The sequence below is a fragment of the Quercus lobata genome, chromosome 2 (genome assembly GCF_001633185.2).
Source record: "Quercus lobata isolate SW786 chromosome 2, ValleyOak3.0 Primary Assembly, whole genome shotgun sequence".
In the NCBI taxonomy this organism is placed as follows: domain Eukaryota; kingdom Viridiplantae; phylum Streptophyta; class Magnoliopsida; order Fagales; family Fagaceae; genus Quercus; species Quercus lobata.
Window position 1 is genome coordinate 78,390,291 of NC_044905.1, and position 16,460 is coordinate 78,406,750.

Below are 16,460 nucleotides of genomic sequence, written 5' to 3' on the forward strand. Positions count from 1 at the left end.
ACTTCCCTTGCTGTGGTTCCCCAGAGTACCAGTGCTGGTCCTGTTCAGCCTTCCCCAGAAGGGACCATCCTTCCAGGCACCGAAGCTGAATCTGCTCCCATTTCCCAAAATGTTACCGACAAAAAAGCAGAAAAGTAGAAACCTTCGTTGGGCTTTTTTGTATTCGTTTCTATTTGAACGATTAACTTGTTTCTTTTCCTTTCACAAACTTCCTAATTTATTGATGGTTTACAAGCATTTGAACATGTATATATGAAATCTTGCTTTTTCTTTTTCCTTCTGATTACATCGTTAACCGCCTTAATAGACGCGCACTATTTGCTTATGAACTCTGCGCTGATTTATTTTAACATGTACAAATAGCTATGCATGTAATACATTCATCACCATGTTCCCCAAACCCTAATTTGCTTGCGCCCACAAAGGCCTTAGATTTATTCCTAACCTTTGTCTTACGGAGATATAAGCACCATTTTTAACGTTACGCATAATAGTTAAAACTCGCTTAGTGCCTGGTTTTCCTCATCCAAGTAGTCGGTTTCCCCGTAGGCTTGAGTCCGGTGGACCATGCAATGCCTTGGTTCTGTCCAAAACCTAGTTTTCTACATCCAGGTAGTTGGTTTCCCCTGAGGCTTGAGTCCGGTGGACCATGCAATGCCTTGGTTCTGTCCAAAACCTAGTTTTCATTACATCCAGGTAGTTGGTTTCCCCTGAGGCTTGAGTCCGAGGACCATGCAATGCCTTGGTTCTGTCCAAAACCTAGTTTTCATTACATCCAGGTAGTTGGTTTCCCCTGAGGCTTGAGTCCGGTGGACCATGCAATGCCTTGGTTCTGTCCAAAACCTAGTTTTCCACATCCAGGTAGTTGGTTTCCCCTGAGGCTTGAGTCCGGTGGACCATGCAATGCCTTGGTTCTGTCCACAAACCTAGTTTTCCGACAATGCCAGTTTTCTACATCCAGGTAGTTGGTTTCCCCTGAGGCTTGAGTCCGGTGGACCATGCAATGCCTTGGTTCTGTCCAAAACCTAGTTTTCTACATCCAGGTAGTTGGTTTCCCCTGAGGCTTGAGTCCGGTGGACCATGCAATGCCTTGGTTCTGTCCAAAACCTAGTTTTCTCATTGTATGGGATCTTGGCTTTAGGGGAGTTAGCTCCTCGGCCAAGCCCCTAGAGTTTATCCATACGGTTAACGTTACAAGGTACCTAGTTTACTCTTTACAGGGGACCTTGGCTTTAAGGGAGTTGGCTCCCCAACCAAGCCCCTAATCAAGAAACACAGCCCCTAACAGAACTTTATACTAGAACTCTATAACCGACGGTTAGATATAACGAAGAAACTCCATCGACCCACTTCCTATACCAACACACAAGCCTTTCCCACAGACGGCGCCAATTGTAAGGACGCGATTCGTGACGGACCGTAACAGTGTTGGGTTCGCACGTGAAAAGACCCCTAACAATATCATTTGTAGAGCGTGGGTTTGGAAGGCTAGGCCTTGTTCGATAGGCGGTGGGTTTTTCGCGGTGTTCGTATGAACTTAAGCTTTCCTACACCCCTGGAGTCTTTCTCCTGGAGGTGGGCTGGGAGGCCCTGGTTTCTGGCCATTTTTCCCAACCCCCCAATCGGTGCACCTTCCTTTTTATTATATAGTCCGTCTTGGCTGATCCTGACCCTCCACTTGTAGGTCAGGCAGGAGCTTGTTCCTGTGTCCATCCCATCAACTGTCCCGTCTAACTTTCTATTAGTTGCATGGATCGACGTTTGCACCGCCCAAACGTCTTTTCTCATTAACCAACTCTGGGTATTGGCAGGTACATTTACTGAAGGGGGTGGGACGCACTTTCCTTGGTCCGAGTTCACACCCTGCTTCCCTATGGGCCCCATTCCGTTCACATCCCTTTGAGGGAGCTGTTTGGGGATTGCCTACACCAAGGTGTTGGTCTTCCTGTTGAAGCTATGGAATGCCGAGGACAGGGTAAGTTCTCAGCCGTTCCCCTTGCTACCTCGGCCACTGAGCATTTGTCTTCGGCAAGGTACCTCCTCGGCACGGGCCCTGGGCCCAGATAGAGTTTGGGCCGGACTGCAGAGCTCTCGGACCCACATATGTCAAAATGTTAAAAAAACTGTACAAAATTTCCTCGTGCACAAGGAAGCTATGATACCGAGTAGCATTCAAGAAGTAGATGTACAATAGACCTAAGATCCCAAAAATTGATTTGCCAGGAGGAAGTTATCTTGGCTGCCAACTGCTTCTGTAGACAAAAACCTCCTGATTTTTATCCCAATAAAATTTAGGATCACTGTTAAAACATCATTATAAATTATTATCACTTATTCAAAAGTATAGTTTAAACGGATAGGAAAATGATAATTTTAATCGTTTAAATATAATATTTTAATATCTTCAATATACAGACTTGACCATTACTTAGTTCCAACCATTCTCATATGATAGGTTTAAACCAAAAGAGTTTAGAACTGTAAAATATGCGTAAGACTGCAACTTATGCATATATTATGTGCTGAATTCTTATGAAGAAACACAAAACAACAAATAGTCAACCGCTCGAACTTAAATCGAGTGTCACCTACCGAATAAACACTTCTATAGGATAACGACGTATATGTTAAATAAAGAAATATATAAAACTAATAGAGAAGCCGGTGTCGCCAATAAATGACAACATGAATGACTCCAGTTGAAACATCCCATCAAATTTCAAACTACTAATTAATAATAGTCATTGGAAGAGAAATTTTATTAAAACAAATAAAATTACCTCAGTAGTCAAGCAATGAAGATAATATAGTAAAACGTCATCGTGATCCTGAGAGAATTAAGGCAATAATAGTTGAGTAGTATCACTATCACCTACATGCAGTTCTTGGTTGTCAATTCCAACACTCGTGCTTGGTAAAAGTGGATTCAAGAAGAAATAACCTAGGTCATATTCAACATTCGTAACACCCTCCAAAACCTTAGCCATGGTGGACATAGAAGGTCTTTTTATGAAATTATTTTGCAAACACCATGCTGCAACTCTCATTATATTCACAACGGGTTACGTACAGTCCCATTGTGTTTGATGTGGCGCGTTTGGAATGAAGGAAGTGGATATGGTTGACCGTCTACTAACTTAAAATTGTATATTTTAGATATTTTTCCCAGCTCTTAGCATGCAACATTTGATTCTCCTACATATTTTCAGAATTTCCTCTCTATGTTTGATATAGATACTTGGTGACAAGTGAAGCCACTTATTTTTTTTTTTTCTTTTTTCAAACAAAAACATGTGTGATTGTTTGAACATTTATAATGCAGAGTTTTAGTTCAAAAATTTTATCAACAAGTATTTAATTATCTAAAACCTTTTTAGAATTTTCTTTGTTTTGCAATTTTAATTCTTATCCTTCCCATAAGTAGTAGTTCAAGTTTGCTAAGTCTATGAGAAAAGCTTAGCAGAGCTTCAAATGATTAGGGAAAGTTTTGCGAAGCTTATATTGGGGGAAGACATGACTAGAGTTGGCAAATGTGTATGTATTATATAGTTACTATTTTTAAATTCCATAATGATCCTCTATGGTAATCCTTTAATAAGATATTTAAAAGCCTAATGGAGAGCGAGTAACTATGCTTTAATATTTCAATCCATTTACGTATATTTGTCTTCTTTCACAGCAATTGTATACAGGAAAAATTTGAGGCAAGAATCTCTTGATCCTAAGAAGAAGGCTTTATGAAAAATATAAGAAATTTTGCAAGATTCAGATGAATTGGAAAATTGTTAGGTAAAACATTTTAGATGCAGCTTTGATGCTTCATTGAAGTTTAAGTTGTTTTTCCCCTATTTCTAAGTTATGATGTCTGTTAGGTGATGATGATTACGCCAAGTTCAGATTTTTATGTATATCTTCTTGCACCACAGAAGTTTGACAGATTTTTATGAAGTCACATTCTTTTTTTAAAGATTACACTATTTTCTCTTAGGTGTGGTAGCTCATAAAAGCGTAAATATCCTTTGACAGGAAATATTGGATGGTTTTGTAGATATTACATTGTTATATGCAAAATAGAGGAGCATTATGAAGAATGCCCTTTGTTTAAGCTCATTTCAACTCAATGAAAGTAAAAAAAAAAAAAAAAATGGTAGTTGCTCATTTTATATATTCCTGCAAGTGGCCTCTTAGAGAAGAGAAGTACAAACATGAAGTGGTTTGAAGAGACTAATGTTAAAAAACTGGATACTATATGTTTAAATTTACTACATTATTTAGGTTTGAATGCCTGCAGTGAAAATATGAGAACTAAGTTTATGTTGAATGTAAAGTTCATTAATACATAAAATGATCCTGCACAATAACGCTAGTATTACTAATAGAGAAGCCATGGTATTGCCAATAAATGACAACATGAATGACTCCAATTGAAACCTCCCATCAAATTTCAAACTGCTAATTAATAATAGTCATTGGGATGGAAGTTTTATTAAAACAAAGAAAATTACCTCAATAGTCAAGCAACGAAGATGGTATAGTGAAAAGTCACCGTGGTCCTGAGAGAATTGAAGGCAATAGTTGAGTAGTATCACTATCACCTACATGCAATCGCTGGTTATCAGCTCCAGCACTCGTGCTTGGTAAAAGCGGATTCGAGAAGAAATAACCTAGGTCATATTCAACATTTGCAACATCCTCCAAAACCTTAATCACGGTGGACATAGAAGGCCTTTTCATGAAATCAATTTGCAAACACCATGCTGCAACCCTCATTGTATTCACAACTTTTGCTCCATGTAATTGCATATCTTCACTGTACTTATCAACCAAATCCAACAATTGATCCTCCTCAATTTTTTTCTTGAATAAATTAAGTAGATGCATTGCTTCCTCTGGTTGAGATCGATCAATATTTCTTCTTCCACATAATATCTCTAGGAGCACCACTCCAAAGCTATAAACATCTACTTTTTCAGTAATTATTGAACTTAACCATTCTGGAGCCATATAGCCTGGAGTCCCTCTCATGATTGTCACAACTTGACTTTGGTCACGGTCAACTAGTTTAGATAACCCAAAATCAGAGACTTTTGCATTAAAATTCTCATCTAAAAGAATGTTTTGGGGTTTAATATCCAAGTGGACTATCTTCTGCCAGCATTCCTCATGTAAATAAGTTAGCCCCCTTGCTATGTCAAGAACAATCTTCATTCTACACTGCCAATCAAGCAAAATCCCAAGATTTTTGTCAAACACCCATCTATCTAAAGACCCATTAGACATGTACTCATAAACAAGAAGCCAATGAGATTTTTCAGCACAAAATCCAATCAATCTCACTAAGTTAAAATGATGAATGCTGCCAATTGTCTCAATCTCAGCTAAAAATGATCTCTTGATTTGATTTAAACCATCTAAACGCTTCACGGCAACTTTAGTACCATCAATTAGAGTTCCTTCAAAAACCGTGCCAAATCCACCAGCACCAAGCTTCTTATTGAAATTTTCTGTAATGGCTTGCAAATCATCGTAAGAATATCTTGTGGGCATTCCTGGTAAATGATCCAAATAATACTCCTCACCTTCATCAGCACTTCTCTTCTTCCATAATAGGAAAACAAAGCTTCCAATCAAAAGAAACAGACCAAATGTGATGCTAGATCCCACAATTATTTCAAGCCCATGTTTTTGCCGTTGAACACTTTGCTCCTTAACATCCTGCACCTTAATGCATGTTTTAAAGCGCATGCTAGGATACTGGAGTTCTGGAATGCGCATCATCATTGAAAAGTTTTGGGATTCCAAATAGCAATCCCCGGTTGATGATCCTAATTTATAATAATAAATAGCAGCTTTGCATGAACAATTTCTTTTTCGGCATTCCTCTTTACATTTCTCTAAAGGTATACTTCGATGGTCTGGTTTTATATCAGGTGGATCTTGTGCGCTAAAGCGGAAGTTTGCGATGTTCTCCACCTCCAAGAAACTATGACGATCCAAAGCTTCACCTTCACAGGACAAGTTAGTAACCAGGGTGCATCCTTGGTCAGGCTCCGTTTCATTGATTGCCTTAAAATATCTTGTTCCATTTTTATTTTTGTCTGTAAGACAAGTGCACTGTTTACAGCTCTCGCCTTTGTTTTCACAAACACCATAGTTGCCGCAAGCTAAAGGGAAGTCACAGCTATAAAGTTGTGTTGCCAGAAGAATGTCATCCCTGGCGTTCGGACTGAAAGTATAGACTCTCAAGTGTCCGTCATTCTCAAATCTTGCGTACCGCGCAAATCTTGCTGAACGACCAGGTAATTCTAATTCTTGCGAACCCGTTTTTGGATCTAACAAAGCTATGCTTCCATTTCGAAACTCAATACCTGAGATATTGATATCAGAACCTGATATATTGTAAGAAAAATAGAGTTGAGGAGGATTAAAATTGATATAAGCAAAAATCCCTTCACTTGTGAGGTTGAGCGAAAACAATCCTTCTTTACTAGTGAGGCTCTTCCCTACCAGCAACTTTTGCTCACGAAACAGCGTGTCCGTTGGGTGTTCATGAGACTGCCAAATTGTTTTATTATTTTTATCCCTGAACACGAGGTTGCATGTGGGAGTTAACTTTAGGCTAGCCACATATTTGTTGGTGATGTTTGCGGACCACACTTCAGTTCCACCAGCATTTAGTAACACCAAACCACTTTTGGACGTGAACTGCAAAGTCGCCTTAGCGCTGACCGGATTATTTGGGTTTGCAGACCATACTACATGTGGACCCCAATCTGTGGCAACCGACGTCCCGCTGTCGCCTTTGTAATAATAAAGAACGAAAGTGGCAAAGAGAAAACTGTTGCACGGTGGATTACAGAAGAAGCCACAACCACAAGCATATTCAATATCGTCCTCAAATACTGTTACATTTTCACTGACAAGTATGCTTCTCGCAATTGATCCATCACTGAATACTGTTCTGAACACCACAGTATTATTGGGAGCAGAAAAATTGGTGTTCCATGAAGAATTTGGACTCAGAAAACCGCGAGGTAATGCCGTCCCTATGGTGCGAAAAGGTGATAAGAAAAGAGCAAGCAGGTAAAGAAGAAAAGCACAGCAAGCCCAGCTGCTGCTTATACCCATACTGTCTGTAACAGGTATACAGTGCTAGAAGAAAGAAAGGCAAAGAGGGCAAGGAAAACCGGATAGAATGACAAGCATCAGTAATGAGACACTTTTTTTTTTTTTTTAATGAAATTCTATTTTGCTGCAGGAAAGTTGAAACGTGATCCTCGCTGTTACCCTCTTTCTTTTTTTTCTTTTCACTTTCTAAATTTACGCCGAGTCTATTTTTTGGCCCCAGTAATTTTTTGTTTAATAATACTCTTTCGTTGATCCTTCCTTGGTTGACTAGTTGACTTACAAAATCAACTTTTCCACACGCAAAAGCTTTTCCGCACCGTGTTTGGAGGTTCGCTTCGTTTGGACACGCAGACGCTTTTTTTTTTTAAATAAATTTCAGCGCCTGATTCTATATGAATACAAATGTACAGTAATTTTATTTATGAACGGTAATGAAAGATTATTTTTATATCTAAATGCACAAAGTATTTTTGACTTTGGTAAAAATTATAAGAAATTCAATAAAACTAAATAATCAAGCGAGTTTCCAGACAAAGTAAGTGGCAAAAATAACCAAATATCACTATTTTTCAAAATTATTAGTGTTTTACCATTGTTTGAAAAATATAAAAAAATATATCATTTTTTTTTTAAACCCGAGTTCCTTGTGATAAAACTGTTTGCCTGTGTTTAAACAACGTGGAAAAAAAATTAGATAAGTCAACAATTATAGCCTCCCATCACACGTGACCCTGACAAAAGAAAGAAAAAGAGAAACCCACCCTGGAAGAATAAGAATCAAAATTGAAAGCCAACTAAAAAACTATTTGCCTATGTTTAGACAATGAAAAAAAAAAAAAAAAAAAAAAAAAAAGAAAGGAAGAAGATAAATTAACAATTGTGCCTCCCATCCCACGTGACCCGGGCAAAAGAAAGAAAAAAGAGAAACTCACGCCTGAAAATTGAAAGCCAAAGAGAAAACTATTTGCTTGTGTTTAAAAAAAAAAAAAAAAAAAAAAAAAAAAAAAAAAAAAGGATAAGTCAACACTTGTGCCCTCCCATCCCACGTTACCCTGACAAAAGAAAGAAAAAAAGAGAAATCCACACCTTGAAGAATAAAAAACAAAACTGAGAGCCAATGAAAAAAAAAAAGAAAAGAAAAAAAAAAAGAAAGATAAGTTAACAATTATAGCTATGTGAGTGCTGTGTTTCTTAGAGAGTATAAACTCGAGTAACACATTGCAATGAACTCGAGTTTCACCTAATCCAGTTTTGTGTGGCATTTTTTATGAAACTTGATTTTCTTAAACTCAAATTTTAAAACTGTGGTAGTTTATTAGATATTTCTCAAAAAGTGTTAAAACACTAAAAATTTTGAAAAATAGTGGTATTTGGTTATTTTTTTTCCAAAGTATGTTACAAAACCATTAAAATCCAAAAGATAAAAATCTAAGAAGTTTATTGGTAGACTATCATACAACACAATTCGTAGTATTGATTGAGTTCCAATCTTGCCAAACTATAAGCACATCTGTTAGTTTCTCAATAGCAATGCTTAACATGCACCTGGGGAAATTGTGAGATCATAGCTTACATTAATCATCCGCAATGGAAGATATAACATTATTAAAATAACTATAGTTAGCTTTTTCTTTTTTTGAGCAAAAGAATAACTAGAGTTAGCTAGAAGATACACAATAGCTTTACATCTAACTCCATTTCTAAAGCTGTTAACTGAAGGTTTTGGAACAAAATAAGACCATCCCTTAATGGCCATAACTTTGCTAAGAAGCTAGTGGTGATTCCAATTTTACTTGAGAATCCGCCAAGCCATCCACCCAACTCATCTTGCACAACACCTCCACATATTCCAGGGTTACCAAGACAAGAGCCATCAGTGTTTAGCTTAGCCCATCCCATGCAAAGCTCTTCCCACCTAATACGCCTCACAAACTGTCCTACTGCAGTTCTGTGGGACTGTGCACAATGGATAAATTCCATATCTCTTTGAAGAATCTTCCCTACTAGGAGCACAATTTTTGAAAACAACCTGGTTGTGAGATGATCCAAATTGCAAATAGGAAGGTGATCTTCCAGGAGGGATGATTAGGAACCTTACTATATTCCACTTTGCTGTTTTTTCCAAGCCAATCTTGGAGATTACAAGAGAAAAAATCACTATCAAAATGGTTAATTTCCAACTGGTTCCAATTTGTCTTCACAACATCACAGGCCCTTAATGCATGAATGATCATTTCCAGTTCTCTTCGGCAAAGGGCGCTGATTGTGTCATTGACGATACCTCTTGCCATTAAAAAACAATCCTTTAAATCTATGCTATCATGGAGATACATCCACACAAAAACTTGAATTCGAGGAAGTATATTAATTTTCCAAATCCACTTACCCATAAAATTAAACATAGAAAATAACATGTTTGAGAAGTAGGATACTGTTTACAAAATGTGTTAATATTAGACAAAGTTCACTTGTGGGTCCAGTCCTGCTGTACTAGCTATAATGCCCTTGGCCTTAACTCTTTATTGTGCTAATATTATTAGACCCGATGATTTGTGCCTCTATATATAAGACTGTCTCCGTAAAGTTGAATGTGTACTCTATATATATATATATATATATATATATATATATATATATATATATATATAAAGAGAAAAGAGAGGAGAGGAGCTAGGTCCATCTCTAACTAACATTTGAATAAGAAGCTCAATTAGGAAGAGAAGAAATGGCAATAAGCCAAATATATTCAATTGCTCAATTGTTCTTTTACAAATGAATTTGGTATAAGCTTGTTATGTAGTAGGGGCCCTATATTCAAAACATATTTAAAATTATATACAGCTATAAACCAAATCGTTAAAATGTTAATAATGATGTTATTATTTGCCTTCTACAAATCATCAAGATGGAAGCAAATCTTTTTTAGTGCTAGTATTTAACTACTTATGACTATGTGATGCACGGCTTAACTACCAATAATTATATCTCACCTAAAAATTAATTTGATAAGCTATTAGTTTGGACCGTCCATATTCAAATTAATTTTCTTTGTATAAGCTATTAGCGGCAATAATATTCTTGCCTTAATTAAATTAAAATGTTAAGTGATATTGTTTTCATAAAAAAAAAATCATAAAAAAAAATGTAAAGTGATATTGGAGGAGTCTTTAGTATACTCTTGTAGTTTGAATTTGATTATGATGGAATCAAGATTCATCTTCGTTAGCTTATCTAATTTTCAAGCTGTTTTATAACTTTAGTTTCTGTCTTCTCTGTAAATGGGGTAAGGCCGCAAGGCTACCAAGACCAATTGGCAACTGGACCTTAAAAAGCTATTTTCTGTTGGTCGAAGTAATATCATTCTTAAGGTTTATCACTATGAAGGCCAGAAGCTCGTCTTTCTCAAATTATATATACTAGTGTGTAGTTGTGCATATGTATAAATACAATTAAATATAATTAAAATTATATGTTTCAAATTATACTTTTTTTTATATATATAAGAGGTTTAAATTATACATGGCATTAGAATAATAAATGAAAAAAATAGAATTCTATCTAATAAACATTTCAATAATTAATTAAAAGAAAATTTGTAATCATAAATGTACTAACACACTTTATAACTAAAAATTGTTAAAGACGCCATAAAATTTTATAAACTGCCATGGTAACATAAACTAATGTGACAAGAAATAAACTTAATTAATATTATTAAAAAATTATAGATACTAGAAAAATATTACAAATTTGATTAATTATAACATATTAACGTGTCACCAAATCACAAAACAATAATTTATTATGTTGATTAAATAACACAAATCATATTTTAGACACCTAAATTAATAAATATTTTATAGTAATTTTAGAATTTCCCTCACAGCTTCTAGGGAGGCTCAAGGAATTGAGATTTAAAAAATGGGTCCGGTTAATGTGTGCCCTAAGCTTTTTGTTTTTGGAAATATTTTCTCGAAAATTGAAAAAACTGTCATTACTTTTTCAATTCTCGAGAAAATATTTTCAAAAATAAAAAACTTAATGTGTGCCTTAAGGACACACATTAGTAAAATCCTTAAAAAATCACTATCCACTAGTAATTTCCTTGTTCTTTCAATAAAAACTGTCATACTTCACAGCTGAGAATGACGTAAATGTAGACAGTAAAGCGCAAAACCAAACAATTTGGTCACCAAACAGTAAAAGATTTCTATGAAAAAAACAAAACTTTGAATTCCAGCACACGGTTTTGTCAAAGATTCAAGAGCTCAATGAATGAGCTATGTCCTTTCCTGTCATAAAAGTGTTTTGCTTTATGAAAAATTGGTGTTAAGCGTGTCTTTCTTTTCAGACAGCAGGGAGGGAAAATGTCCATTTAGAGAGAGAGAGAGAGAGAGAGTATGAAATCTACGAAGTCTGTTTTGCTTTTTTTAGTGATAGAATGGTATTTTTCTTTTAGGCTGTGTTTGGTTCGTGTAAAATCATTTTTGGAAAATATGCTATTTTTTAGATATGCTATTTTTCGGAAATGCTATTTTCCGGAAAGGAAAACGTTTTCATGTGTTTGGCTGTCACAAAATTCATTTTACGGAAAATTAATTTTGGTGTTTGGTTCGTTTAATCAGTTTACCAAAAAATACATCAAATCCGGCGAAACGCTCGTCCGACGAGCGTCCGACGAGCAGCGCTCGTCGATCGACGATCGCGATCGACTATCGCGATCGACGAACGCGCTCGTCGATCGCGATCGTCGATCGACGAGAGACGAGCGCGCTCGTCTGTGCTCGTCGATCGCGTCGCTCGATCGACAATCGCGATCGTGCACCGCGCCGCTCGTCGGCGCGGTACGATCGTCGGACGAGCGGCGCGATCGTCCCTCTCTCTCTCTGATCTGGGCTCTCTCTTCTCTCTCTCTCTCTCTCTCTCTTTTTCCGGAAGTCAATTGAAGTGAAAATGAAGACAGAAATCATTTTCCGTGGTCAAGGCTGAAAATTTCGGTCAACAGGAAATCAATTTCCGGAAAATAATATTTTCCGTGACAGCTAAACACAGAATTTTCCGAAAATTGATTTTCGGAATTGGTTTGAAGTCGATTCAAACACACCCTTAGTGAAAAACTGGGAAGTTTGAAAGAAAGAACAGAGAAACTTCAAATTTGTGGGCGAGACCAAAAGAGTCAAAAATATCAGACCTGATTACTTGTGCATCACGCTCAATCTCATTGATGACTGATTAAAAAGCAGCTCAGCCAAACAAGAAAGGCCGTATACAAATTATTGCAATCTTCGTGGATTGGATTCTATAGCAGAGTGTCAGAGAATCTTTGAAATAACCATGAAGTCGACTCCACACCATACACACTTATGCTTCATTCAATTCATCAATTGTGAGGTAAATGAAATCCTTTCTTTTTGTTTTCTCGTTATAAAAATTGAGAATTTAATTAAAATATAATTAATTAAATTTTTTTAAAGTCTTGACTTTATATATATATATATATATATATATATATTTTTTTTTTGTTTGGGTTTGAATCTTTATCTGAATGGGAATAAGCCGGTAGAATTACTCTTTTCATTTGAATGACTACTCTCCTCAGGTTTTGACGGTTATGACCTATTTCACTTTAGAAGAAGATTTAGATCTTACACCCTCTCTTTGTTTCTCTCTCTGTTAGTATCAAAGCCATGAGATTTGTTTCACCTTACTTTGATTAGTATGCTTTGATTATTATTATCTTGATTAGTATCCCTCTGCCCCCCACCCCCCCCCCTCCAATTATATATATATATATATATTAAAAAAAAAACCTAGTATAAAAAAAATTAAGATTTGTCCTTATATATATATATATATATATTTGTTTCTCTTCCTCTAAAATATTTAGATATTGACTTACAAGAAAATAAATAAATAAATAAAATTCATGTCACTTTAACTACAAAACCAAAATAAAAAAAATAAATATGAACTAAACAAAAATCACACACAAAATATGAAACACTTATTTAGTATGTTATACTTTGTTAATGTTCTTTATAATATGAAATGTTTAAGAAATACTTATTTTGTAAGTAGTATTTTGTTGAATATGAAATAAATGTTAGTTTTTATTTTCATAATTTTTTTTTTTGGTTTTAAGCTTTGGCCTCCAGGTATGAATCCTGGTTCCATCCCTGATTTTTTGAGATGTTAGTATATGAGTATATTTGGATTAAGCTTATTTTTGTTGAAACTGAAAATATCGTAGGAAAATATTTTTTAAATGTGTAAATAGTGTCGTGGGGCCCATTTTTAATGAAAAAATTACTGAAAAGTAGAATTTGTGGGTTCATGCACAGGTGCACTATTCACCGTGGAAAAGTCAATATTTGCGGCTACTGTTCATGAATAGTAGCCGCATTACTCTTAAAATGCGTAAAAAATAAAAAAGAAGAAGAAGAAGGATGTGTTTACTGCGTGCAATTATAGCGTGGGTCCCATGCCCAAAACGCAAATGCTGAAACGCAGTAAAACATCCAAACCAAAGGGATACTATATATATATATATATATATATATATATTCAAATTCTCTTTTACTTATTAGATTTTGTATAGTTAATTTTTTTTTTAATGAATACTTAAGAAGATTTTCTGAAGGCACCACACAATAAGCTGGAGCTTGCATTTCACTGTTGATCCAGATTGCCTTTTGGATCTAATCTGTTTGAAAATAAGCCTTAATGACTTGACCAATCATTCTATTGTTTTTTTTTTTGAAGAGCAATCATTCTAACGTTTTTGTTTCTGCTTCTACTATTGTTGTTATAAATTGGGCCAGCCTTCCCCAAGAATATCACTTTGCACGTCAAGGTGTCCAGCGCTACATTCTCGACAAACACCCATTGGGCTCGATTAATTCTTTGTTTGCAATACATTTTGTGTACTACTATGCTCGGCATTTTCTCTCGCCTTCTAAAGAGAGGTGACGCTGGGTCAAACTGGTTGTATATATGGGTGTACGGTCAGTATGGGCAAGGACCAGGTGGGTTATTTTCATGGAGTGGGGCTTTCTCTTGTTGTATTCACCATGGTCCATGGCAAAATTATAGAGCCTAGGTATTTGGGTCCAGTCCTTTTATAGGGATAGCATGCATTACCAGTTCTTAGTTTGAATCCAAAGTAAATTAAAAGAATTTTAATTTACTTTGGATTATGAGGAAACACTTGATCGAGAAGCAAGCCTAGATCAAGAGTTTCCTCATAAACCCCTTTTCCTGGTTTTATGTATGAACTGCACATCACACTCATCATGGTGAAGTTCTATTTTTCATCGATAGTTTTTCATTATTTGTGAATTCTAATGCATAAAATTGTTTATTAAAAAAAAATATCATCATTTTAAAAGGAAAAAAAAAAAAAAACAGTTCATGTAGATTATGAGGATCGAGAATTTATTTAATGTTCACTAAATTGATATTTAATTTATTGTAACATATAAAATTAATAGTTGATAATGATGCTCAATTGCAAAGTCATCTTGTTGAGGACCAAATAAAAAAAAACAACTAAACAATCTTTTAGATGGAGTTAGACAACACATACCCAAATATTGAAATCCCAAACTTTAATTTTGTAGTCTAAATAAGCAACAAGCGAATTTCTCAAACCAAATACATAGTTATAGTGGATAACCAAATATAATTTAAGTGGCCACTTCAATGTTTGAGTTTTTAAGGACAAATTTCAATTTTCGAGGTTGATTTTTAATTTTTGGGGGGCCAAGAATTTTTTGAAACAAAATTCTCAAATAACGGTCTATTTATTAATTAATTATTTTAGACAATTTTCTTACTACTATTGTGCTTTTTTTTTTTTTTAATAAAAAGTTTTTAAAAGAATTTCCTAAATAAGGTTATTTATTGATTAATTATTAAAAAAAAAAATTCCATACTACTATTATGTTTTTTTCCTTAATAAAAACTTTTTTAAAGCATTTCCTAAAAAAAAAAACCAATTCCGTTTAATCAAAATACTTGTGCCATAAATGATAAGGAATAAATGGTTAAGTAATTGTTTTCATCTTTAAAATAAATTAAAAAAACCACTTCGGATGCTTGACTATAGTCACATTAAACTTTTTTTATTATGAAAAAACAATGATAATATATATATATATATATACACACACAATTTTTTTCACAATTTTTTTTTTAAATGGGATACTTCCACGCAACAACAACATGACTAGGAGTAAATGCCAAAACAAAGAGTGAGCAATAGCAACAGTAGTGACTAGAAATGACTTGTATAGTACATGAGAGGAAAAAATGGCCAATTCATTGTGCAAGGGAGGGGATGGCAGAGAACAATTTACTGGCATCAAGCAATTATTATACAGTCCAAACTTCCAAGACTTTAGCTTTCCAAAGTCTTTGGGAGTTCCAAACAATGACCAAAGACTTGTGAAACGCTAACAATAAGTGTACTAATCTAAACCACACGTTTTCAAGGTTCATTGAATCTTTTAGTAAAAATAGTTGTATTTTGTTTTCTCTCATACAAATTGATGGCATATATCTTTCATTTTCAACCACTATGTCTTTTGGTCTTTGCTCAGAACTTCCACTAGACTTGGGAAGTTATAGTCTTGTTTATTAACCAGTGTGCATTTTCAAGGTTGATGAATGATTGAGTTGAAATCAACGAACAAGAAAATTGAAAATTGCATGATATAGTGAATAATAGAGATAAACATGTTTCATGCTTACTAAAAAATATAAATATCCTTCAATTACTTTCATGTTTAAAAGTGTCAAATATTATGTATGTATTTCAGGATTTAAAAAATAAATCCTAGAAAAATTATATTTGCCCCCCTCTCCCTCTAGAATTAAAACTGACCCCTAAAAAACTAAATTAACCCAACAGCCCACAAATAAAATGGTTTACACATTACCACATATATATATGGAGAGAGAGAGAGAGAGAGAGAGAGAGATCTAACAATTAATTAACCTCCCAACAGAGTTACTTATCCTCCATGCAACGGTCTCTCTATGTGCTATGGATAATGGAGCAAATAAATAGACCCATTACTCTTGTGTGCGGAATCATTTACCTGAAGTGTGTCTCTTGTGAAAGGCGATAGTGAAACGGTGGAATCTGAACCCATTAATTTCTTTTGTCTATGACATTTATTAACAAGTAACAACAATAGATATTACTTTTTTTTTTTTTTTTTTTTTAAGAAAGTTTTAATCTATGGCGTCCGCTCTTAATGATAACTCTTTATTATTAGATTAAGACACTAATCGGTTTTTAGTGTAGGTAGGAATTGAACCCCAGATCT

The 16,460-nt window shown here is 34.9% G+C and overlaps 1 protein-coding gene across 1 annotated transcript; it reads right to left on the reverse strand.

Annotated features, from left to right (window-relative positions):
- Window positions 1–4,159: 4,159 nt before the first annotated feature.
- On the reverse strand, window positions 4,160–7,203 carry LOC115976733 (G-type lectin S-receptor-like serine/threonine-protein kinase SD2-5). Its single transcript, XM_031098195.1, has one exon. The coding sequence runs from the start codon at window positions 7,126–7,128 to the stop codon at window positions 4,543–4,545; it is 2,586 nt and encodes an 861-aa protein (XP_030954055.1). The 5' UTR covers window positions 7,129–7,203; the 3' UTR covers window positions 4,160–4,542.
- Window positions 7,204–16,460: the final 9,257 nt, after the last annotated feature.